At 49.8% G+C, this 10,267-nt stretch overlaps 1 protein-coding gene across 1 annotated transcript; it reads left to right on the forward strand.

The window, feature by feature from the left end:
• Positions 1-4,886: 4,886 nt before the first annotated feature.
• Positions 4,887-9,297, forward strand: SFRP2 (secreted frizzled related protein 2). The gene is made up of 3 exons (XM_063423134.1): positions 4,887-5,550; positions 6,188-6,268; positions 7,678-9,297. Exons 1-3 carry the CDS (start codon positions 5,058-5,060, stop codon positions 7,980-7,982), a joined length of 879 nt encoding a protein of 292 aa, XP_063279204.1. The 5' UTR covers positions 4,887-5,057; the 3' UTR covers positions 7,983-9,297.
• Positions 9,298-10,267: the final 970 nt, after the last annotated feature.

Raw genomic sequence — 10,267 nt, forward strand, 5'->3', positions numbered from 1 at the left:
ACGGAGTTTCTGGAGAAGAAGGGCAGCGAGCAGAAACACAGAGCGTCGTATTTCTAGGGGGAAGATCGACAGCCCGTGTCACCGGGCCAAGGACAGCACCACATGGCGTGCACAAGCGCCACCAAGAGGTTCTTCTGCCACCGCCGAGGGAAGACTTCCCCCTTTGTGCCGCTCAGACACATCCTCAACACCTTTCGAGAATGCTAGCTGCTGCATTTTCAGTGAGCATTCCAAGTGGAAAGCAAAGAAAAGGATAGCTTACTTTTTAAGGGTTCCTTCCAGAGAAGAGGAGGGGAAGAGGGGAAGATATATCTATAGCACAGGCAGTTTTTGACAATGGAACTTCAGGTGTTGTGGCAACAGAAAACAAGCTCTCTGCCCAGTCCGGATCTGGAAAATGTTAAATTCCACCTTATCAGCCACTGAAACAGCAACAGGAGGGATCTGTTGCTGAGCTGCCTCACATCAAAATCTGTGCAATCCTACTTTTTTTTTCTGTCAAATTCAACTATGAGATACAAAAAGTAATATTTCTGTAGTGTTATGTTGGAGATGATTTTTAAAGGTAACCAGAAATTTTCTTCAGATGTTTTCATCGTGGTGAGAAAATCAGTTTTTTCCTCACCACTGCCCTTCTATGAGCTGAAGAGAATGAGCTAAAAAGTTACATGTCTTTTGTTCCTCTACAAAGTTAAGGGCAAGTCCTCAAGCTCCATTTTTTTTTTTTTTTTTTTTTTTGCTTATAAAGCCCCTGAGGTCAGTATTCCTCTAATCTGCTTGGCCTGGCAACTCCCACCAGTCAGTGGGGCTGGACTCAATGCAGGGGTGAAAGCATCACCCAGATATTTGGAGAAGGTGGGTGTTTTGTGCCAGGTAAAGCTTGGCTGCCCTCCATGCATCCATGCCTCCCTGTGCAAATCATTGCTCTCAAAGTGGCAAATCATCCATCCTAGTCTCGTCATCTCCCATGAAGGGAAATCAACCTGCCCAGGAGCTGAAAGCTCAACCTTTTCTCCAGGAAGGGGAGCAAGCTTGAGACACAGACTTGAATTAAATCTCCCAGGTGAGGGTGCAGGCATGCCAGAGAGGTCTCAGGAGTGCCAGACTGCAAGCCACCTGGCTAAACCCAGAACCTGGAGCACTGATTTGGACTAAATGGTCTCTAGAGGTTCCCTCCAGGCACAGTTATCCCATGATTCTGCAACACGAAAGGACTACGACACCTTCAGGTCCGTGACAAAGGAATGTGAGACCCAGGCATGGGGAGCCCTCAGTGAGGACAGCTTTTGCCTCAAAGTTCATCACATCACCAAAGCACCTCATGGGGTCTGGGGAAGGGAGAAGCCAAGAGGCTCCCACATACAGTCCATATCCAGGTAAGGGACTGAGAGATCTCAAAGCAGAAGATACGGAAAAGAATAACACAGATGAACAAATTCATGCTCTTTATTGCTGCCTGTGTTAAAGTAAGTGTCTTGCCTGTGCTTTAGCAGACAGGCAAGTGTCAATATGTTTTCCTTTTTCCACATCTCGGCTTTCAGGACTGGTCAGAAAAATGTACAGAAGTTCATAGTTCTTATCAAGGCTTGAAAACCAGGGGAACCGGCATCACTGTTTTAACTTAGAGGGCACAGAACAGGACACTCCTTAGAATCCTTAGAACAGGGTGCTACACTGAACTCGGTGCAAGTTCCAAGGACTCCTCACAGTTCATTCATTTTCACCACCATCCATCAGGTAACTGAGGTTGGGGGGAACTGCAGCTGAGGTCTTTCTTTTCAGGCTGCTCATTCTCTCACCTAACTCCCAAGGTTCAAGGTGATTTAAGAACTTGAGGATTAAAGGCGTTTTAACAGCTTCTACAGATTTAAACATCTGAAGTGGTTTAAACGCTTATGCTACTTCCAGGGCTTTAAAGTAGCTTAACTGTCCATGGCACTTGATGAATTTACTGCTGCTCAAAAGCCTATGCTGCCTTTAAAACAATAAAAAGACACCTTAATACACACACCCACCCCCCCCCCCAAAAAAAAAAAAAAAAAAAAAAAAAAGGTATACCTTAAAACATCACTGTAATTTAGGTGTGCAGTCCTGCTTGGCTCCCGCCATGTCGGACCAGGTCACCCAAGCCTCCAGCCTGGTGGTTTCCGTGGGCGGTGCACCCCAGCGCCTTACCTGGCCGCAGCGGGCTCCTCACCCTTGCCGGAGAGCCGGGGCGGGCCGCGCGGGGTTGAGTTCCCGGGGGGTGGAGGGCAGTTCCCGCTGCTCAGCTCCGCTCCCAATTAAGCGTGAGACAGGGGATGGTTATGGGATGTTTATTGGATGTTTATTGGCCCGGGCTTATGCCGCGGGACACCCCCGCGGGCGGCCCCGGGGCGCTCCCGGGCCGTGCCGGGCCCATCCCACGCCCGGCCCCGACGTGTGGCCCCGACAGCCGCGGGGCAGAGGCACCGGGGCAGCCAAACGAGCCCCGCTCCGCCCGCGGCGCCGTGCGGTGGTGCTGGCGCTGCGCGGCGGGGCCGGGCCGGCAGGGCCAGCATCACCAGCCCCCGGGAAGGCGGTGGGGTGGCGGTGAAGGGCACTGCTGCCCTGCAGCCACGGCGAACAGCATGCGGGTCCGCGGGTGGGAGCGCCGTGCTCGAGCGGGCAGCGAGGAGCACTGGAGGCAGCCTCGCCCTCTGGCGCTTTCACCTGCAGGGGATCAGAGCGAGGACACCAATGTTGGCTCGGGTCTGCAGGCGTGGGCGCGTTTTGTTTACGTGATCGCGAGTCATTTCAACCTTAGAGTAAATGAGTTCGCCGGGGGTCATTAAACACGGAAATAATAAGGTCGCAATAAAATCTTATTTCAAATCAAAGCTAAATCCGAGAAAACGTGTGGTTTTTCTGCTTCTTTCCTGTGGGCTGGAAACAAACAAGCAAACAATTCTGGTGAGAAGAAGGAGCAGGTTTCTGTCGGAAGTGTCTCATCCTCCACCACAGAGAATGGTTATTATCTCTAGTCTAAACAGTCTGCTCAGATTTGGGTCTTTGCTTCCACATAGCCTAGCTTGCTGCATCCGTGGAAAGCAGCGTACGGGGAATTTATGGAGCAGGCAAATTTTCTTCGAGTCGTGTGGAAATCCACCTGAGGGGATATCAATGGCTCCAAAAAATGAGAAGCAGCAAAAACAAGGAGAGAGAAAAACAAACCACAAACTTGTCCGTTTTACAAAGACCTGGTGAATAGCCCACCATTCAGGGTAAGAACAAACCTGTTGGTAGATTTCCTTCCACCAAAGAGGAGGCTGTGGACAGAGGTTTGTAGAACCAGCACTAGAAGCTGGAAGTGACATTCCTGGCAAGCGACAAAGGCTACAGCCTCTGGCACTTGGCAAAATAGGCTTAAAATTGGCACCATAAGCCATCAGTGGGGCTCAGTCCTGTGGAAGGCAACTGAGGCCAGCAGCTTTCATGTGCTCTTTTTAAAGGTAATTAACAGCAAGAATATGTGGCACTGTAAGAAATAAACTACTTTTAAGCCTTACCACAAGTGATACTAGACATTCAGGACATTTATTTTCCAGGTATCAAACGATTTCAGGAGAAAAGCTGGCCTACAGGGAGATTACATTCATCAGCTTGGCCCACTGGAAGGGACCTTGGAATCTCCTCTGAAAGAGCTGGCACTGGCTTCACCGTGTGACAGCAGCCTGCCTGGGGCAGCACTGCAGCCATTCCACCATGGCAGACCTGTGCCTTCCTGGTGGGAATGTTGTAGGTCCCATCTCTTTCCTATGCCACTAGCAATGAGTCACATCTCTGGGAAACCCAGTGGGGAAACTGGATGCACAGAGATCCTGCAATTTACAGAAGTCATCATGGCTGAGGCCAGCTTCCCATAAAACATCTCTATAAGGAGAAATATTCAGTAGCTGATTAATGAATGTGGTTTACCACAAAATGATACTACACAGGCCTCTTTTAAATAATAATCTCATAAATAATATTATTAAATATCCAAGAATTATCCAAAGCATACTGAAGCCGAGTTGTGATCCCAGTGCCTTGCCTGTTGTCTTCCCCTTGGTATTAAATCAACACAAACACAATTCTATAAGGGAGTTTCTAGGTGAAGACAGGAGTGAAGGGAAAGGGATGTGTCTATGCTGCACGGAGCCAGGCCCGCGCTTTTAGTCTCAGAAAAACGTGCTAGTATTTCGAAAGCACTTGGATCCTTCCACTCAGGGAAATCCCCCACTGCCTGTCGGGGGCCGTACAGGGGCTGTAGGGCACGGATCCGCCGCAGGCCCCCGCTCCTGGGAGGGGAGAGCCAGGGGCAGGAGGGACTGGGGGGCAGCAGGAGGGCCCCGCCTGGCGGCCCCCAGGGCTGGGCGCTGCCGAGCTGGAGTGGGGGCCGGAGAGCCTGCAGCCCTCAGTCGCTGCCTGCGGCTCCAGCCCCAGGCTGAGCCCTGCCACCATCGCGGGGAGGGGCCGGCGGTGCCAGACACCCCGGGGAATGAGGGAGCCCCAGCCTCGCCCCTTGCCCGGGAACCGGTCCGGCCACATCTCCCGTCCTCTGGCAGCGAAAACTCCGAACGTGGGCAGGGGGTGCCGGGGGCAGCGAGGGCAGCCCCGCAGCAGCTGTGCCAGAGGCAGAGCTCACCTCCAGCTCCCCGCGCCCCCTGCCCGGCACAGGAGCTCCTCGGGGTTCTTTGTTCGCCGGGATCTTTCCCTCCTTCTCCGTGCTCGCACGGTAATGTTCCTTGCAAGGATTTCCTGCCAAAAGACAATCCCCCTGAGCAAAAGCAGACCGAGAAAGTAGTGACCAATCCTTTCTGGATGGCTGTCACCAGGCTCCTCCCAGCCCCCGCTCCCCCTGCTATTTGCATACAAAAAAATCCAGAAAACTCCCGTTTGCCCCGGCATCTCGCTCAGACTCTCCGTCCCCGCCTGGCAGCAGGAGCCCGGGCTGGGGGACGCTGCCTACGGCTGAGGTAGCGCCGCGCCGCCCGCCCCGTCACCCCTGCGCCCCGAGCCTTTCTCCAGCCCCCCCGCCACCTCCTCCGCGCCCCAAAATGCAGCGCCGCCTCTGCGCCCTGCTCCTGCTGGCGTCCCAGTGCATGGGCTCGGCCGCCGGGCTCTTCCCCTTCGGGGAGCCCGACTTCTCCTACAAGCGCTCCAACTGCAAGCCCATCCCGGCCCCGATGCTGCTGTGCCGGGGCATCGAGTACCAGAGCATGCGGCTGCCCAACCTGCTGGGGCATGAGACGGTGCAGGAGGTGCTGGAGCAGGCGTCCACCTGGATCCCGCTGGTGCAGAAGCAGTGCCACCCTGACACCAGGAAGTTCCTCTGCTCCCTCTTTGCCCCCGTCTGCATCGACGACCTGGACGAGATCATCCAGCCCTGCCACTCGCTCTGCGAGGAGGTGAAAGAGAGCTGCGCCCCGGTGATGTCCGCTTTCGGCTTCCCCTGGCCGGACATGCTGGACTGCAGCCGCTTCCCCAAGGACAACGACCTCTGCATCCCTCTGGCCAGCAGCGACCACATCCTCCCCGTCACCAGGGAAGGTAAGAGAGAGCGGCCGGGTCGCCCCCGTACCGGCGGCACCGGCCCCCGATGAGGGGCCCCGACAGCGGGGTCCCTCCGCGGCTTTCCGGGGGAGCGAAGGCGTCTGCCTTGAGTTACAGCACACCCCGGTGCGCCGGGAAGGGGGGGACCGGGGAGGTGGCCTCCGACCAGGCTCAGGGAGGCTTTTGCAAGGGGGCCGGGGAAACCGCAGGCACCATCGGGGAACTGTCACCGGCCTGCGCCCATCGCCATCCTCAAGGAAAAGATTTGGGATTCGGCACTGGAGCCGCGCGGCATCCGGAGGGTCGATCGCTGTACAAGAGTCGTGGCTGTGGCGCGGAGCTGGGGTGCCCTGTGTCGTGTTTCGGCCTCCCTCCCCACTCCCGCCGTACTTTTTTGCTCGTTAAAACAAAAAGTTTTGGTTGCGGCGTGACCTTAACAGCCCACTGTGACCCCTGCAGCGGGTCGGCAGCAGGATAAGGCGCCACAAAGTGCCCGGGCAGCCCCGGGGCGGGGGGAGAAGGAGCAGGCTCTGGGGTGAGGGGATGGAAAGCTGGCGTTTCCCAAAGGGTTCCCAACGCCACCTGCTGTTCCTTTCTCCCCGGGTCTGACGGGGACTGTTGCTTGCATTTCCAGCACCCAAGGTCTGTGATGCCTGCAAAAACAAAAATGAAGACGATAATGACATCGTGGAAAACCTCTGCAAAAACGACTTTGGTAAGCAGAAGCAGAGCTCCTCTAGGTTGGAATTTGAGAGTCGAGGATCAGGTACCACTCAACTCCCAGTGGAGTCAGTAAGAGATGTGCCTGAATAAAGGCAGGGCTTTGACCACTGGGTCATGAAACGCAATATTCCACCTTGGAGTAAAAAGTAGCCAGTTTTATCATTCTTTTCTGTTTACTGTTTTGAAGTAGTGCTCTTTTATGTGGATGTTGCTGGCAAGCCCAATAGAAAGTAAAATGAAAAAGAAAAAAGAGAGAGAGAGAGAATCTCTCATGCAGGCTATTGCCTGGGGAGATGTAGAGCAAAGCTTCATTTAGATGTTTGAGACAGAGCCGCATGACCAATCTCAGTGTATGGTAAGAAAGACTCTCTCCACAGATTAAGAATGAAGCTCTATATATCATTTGACAGAGAAGGTAATGCACGGACAATTGGGGATATAAACTTAATGGGAAGATCTGGGGTTAGAAGAGGACAAGAAAGCCCCTTCAACACAGACAACTGAAGGACACATTATCCACACATTAGCATTTCAAGAGCAAAAGGGAATAAGGAGGGGAATCCTTTTACAATAGGTCAGTGTTTAATACCTGGAAACAGATTTGTAGTATAAGTATCTATAACAACTCAAAAGTCTTTCTTTAAAAAAAGAAAACAAAACCCCACCCAAACCCTGAAACCATGATTGTGGGACATAATTGCTAAAACAATCAATAGTTTTGGTCTGGCAAATTGCACTCAGATAAATCCTCCTAAAGCTAAACATGCCCCACAGCTTCTTACAGGGTCCTGTAACCCCCTCCTAGTTATTTTACCAAATTGAATGCAGCTGTTGGACCAATTTGCCCTCCATGGGATCTATTCTTTCAAAAAAACAATGCATGTGAAATATCATTTCCTTACAGGTTTGCCTAAAATCCTCTCCAGCCTAATAAATTAAGTGTAGAAGTTTTGAACTGCAGCAGAGATCAGGTTTCAGATTAGGTCTAGGTACTTGCCTCCCCACCTCCCCTTCAAACACTACTTTCAGGAAAGCTGTCCTCTCCCAGCAAACAAAAAAACGGTGCTCTGCATAGTGTAGCAAACGTGCCCTCTCTCTGTTGCAAACAGGAGAAAAGCTGGAAAAATTATTAATTTGGAAAAGAAGGGAAAAGAGGGGGAGGGGAGAGGGGAGAAAAGAAATCCAAAAACCCTCAACCCTAAGGTTGATTCAAACTGAAATGACTTGCATGCCCTTTGTCGCTTTAGAAATGGAGCCACCTGCTGCCTCTTCTGTCAGCCCTGACAGTTTAATTAGCAATAGAGCACCTCCCTCCCCAGGTCCTCTTTATGTGCACTAATGGGAAAAAAACCTCTCAATCTCTCTCCCTCTCCCCACTTCCCCCTCCTTTCACTCTATTAGCCTTGAAGATAAAAGTGAAGGAGATTGCCTACATCAATGGGGATACCAAGATCACCCCCGAAACAAAGAGTAAAACTATCTACAAGCTGAATGGGCTGACAGAAAGAGATCTGAGGAAGATAGTGCTCTGGCTCAAAGGTGGCCTCCAGTGTACCTGCGATGAGATGAACGACATCAACGTCCCCTACTTGGTGATGGGGCAGAAGCAAGCTGGGGAACTGGTGATCACCTCCCTGAAGCGGTGGCAGAAAGGGCAGCGGGCTTTCAAGCGGTTCTCCCGCAGCATCCGCAAACTGCAGTGTTAGTGGCTCCGTCTCAGGCTGTCCTCCAGCAGCCGCCCCTGCCCCAGGCTCTCTGGGCCTCCCGCACCTTCCTGCTTTGGCCCCTGTGAGCCTTGAGATGCCATGGGCACAAGACACGGTGACTGCTCTCCGAGAGGGGAAGAACCCCTCCGTTTTTGTACATAGGTTAAAATGTAATAATAAAAAAATATATATAATGACTATTTTTAGGAAGTATTAAAGTATCTCACTTAAAACTTGGGGATTTTTACGGTTGCAAACGTGACTTTTGTGTCTGCGGTGTCTCCCTCTTCATTTTGGCGATGCTGTTCATTGATCCTGCTGCTCCCCTGGATGCGTGCGTGCTTGCTGTGCCGCAGCAGGGGACGCAGAGCGCCACGCGAGCGGCTGGCCTGTCACCACGGGCACGGCGCTGCCGCTCCGGTGGCACAGCTTCCCGACCGCACTAACGCGACACAGGTCACGTTGCAACCCTTGCATGTGATACATAGGCACCAGAAAGAGTATATTAACCATTCTCACATATTATTTTCCACAAGTCTGAGCCCTTCTCTCTCAGAAAAAAAAATAAAATAAAATAATAATAAAAAAAAAAAAAAAAACAGGGTTTGGAGCTGGTTGATCTGAATGCAACTTTTTTTTTTTAATTATTTTGCAAATTAAACCATCAGTAGCCTAACTGTAATATACCTAGTGGTTAATCTGAAAGAGTTGTAAAATATTGCTTTAATTAACCTTGTAAATACTCCAGATAAATGTTATATTCTTGTATATAAACTTTACATCATAGTTTATTAATTGTCTCTGTCTGTATTCACTTCAATCCATTTTGGGAGAACTGGGAGAAAGATGTCCAACTGGACTTTGTCATGGCAAAGCAGAATTTGTCATTCCACCCTAGGTGGCCAGTAGAAAAGCACAAGGAAGCCTCTAGTGCTGCAATCAGAAAATCTGTAGTAGACCCCATTTCCCCAAAGATGAGCCCACAAGACACAGGAATGAGGTTCAGTCAGCTCATTTTAATATGCGTCTGTTGAGCTCTTGGAGATGAGGCTTCTTTTCTGTGGCTCCTTTGTTCAACTGCCTGCATTTTCTCATCTTCTCAGAGGACTTTCCTGACATGGAATTGCAATGAGACCACTGTCTTAAAAATTAAATCCATCTTTCCATTTCTTGAAAAAGACATATTAAGGAAAAAGATGTCATTTGCAACTTGCAATTCAAAATAATGGTAGAGCAAGGCAATTTTTTTGTGCGTGTGTACACTCAATATTCTTATTGATAAAGAAAATAAAGCCTACCTAATAGTGTAAATAAATGAATGTTTTTCAGCATTTTTCTTACAAATGTTTTCTGATTAAGAGTATTGCCTGAATTTTATTGTACTTACCCTGAAAAATAGTCTTGCTTCCCAGTGCTGTTACACATAGAAAATTCTTCTTAGCTTTGCTGACAGGATGAGCAGTCCCATATTCCCAAGAACAGCATTTTATGTTAACTCTTCACTGACAGAGTACAAGTCCAACACTAGACTTTACAGTAAAGTAAAAAAATCACATTATTTTCATAAATTTAGTGTTATTTTTCATCATCAGGATCAAAAGATGAAAAGTAAAGATCCAACATGTACATTGTTTTAGAAAAATTAGTTATTTGCCCTCTCCCACAGTCTTAATGCATTCAGTACACCTGGTACAAATAGTGGTAGGATGATGACCATGCAAGAAAAGAGCAATCCTCACAAATGTCCTCAAAAGTAGAAGACTTAAAAAAAAAAAAAAAAAAAGGAAAAAAGTAACTAAACACCAAACAAAATCGCCTTTTCAAACTGGCTCTTAATTATTTCTTGAAATGGTATCTGTATTTAAAGGCCAATACCTTGCTGAAACGTCATTAAAACCTTTCTTCTAAATGAACCTGATTTACCAGGAAAAAGACATGACTCCTTTCATGTTATGGTGTAATTATTTTAACACCAGCACTCTGTCCATCATCTTGCTGAGCCATTTGCATTCAGGTGTTTTATCACTCTACCCATTCTGCTCATCATAGGACGCAATGCCTGTACCTGAGCAGCCTCGGGTTTAGAGGGAGCAAGCTTGCAGATACAGAGGAGCTGTCTGAAGATGAACCTGCAGAAAACAGGCATGTGTGCCCCGTGGTGGAAAGCACTTTGAAGAGGCAAGTGTTGCACTGCAGCCACTGGGGACTGGAAACGAACAGCCAGGACTGTTGCTTACAGCCTGCCTTACAGATACTAAGTTGTCCTACAGCAGCCATAAAATTAT

Source organism: Prinia subflava, chromosome Z, assembly GCF_021018805.1.
Source record: "Prinia subflava isolate CZ2003 ecotype Zambia chromosome Z, Cam_Psub_1.2, whole genome shotgun sequence".
NCBI lineage: Eukaryota > Metazoa > Chordata > Aves > Passeriformes > Cisticolidae > Prinia > Prinia subflava.

Coding starts and splice junctions, on each gene's coding strand:
- SFRP2 (XM_063423134.1), top strand. CDS start 5,058: ATGCAGCGCCGCCTCTGCGCCCTGCTCCTGCTGGCGTCCCAGTGCATG. Junction 5,551..6,187: donor CCTCCCCGTCACCAGGGAAG/GTAAGAGAGAGC, acceptor TTGCATTTCCAG/CACCCAAGGTCTGTGATGCC. Junction 6,269..7,677: donor CCTCTGCAAAAACGACTTTG/GTAAGCAGAAGC, acceptor TCACTCTATTAG/CCTTGAAGATAAAAGTGAAG.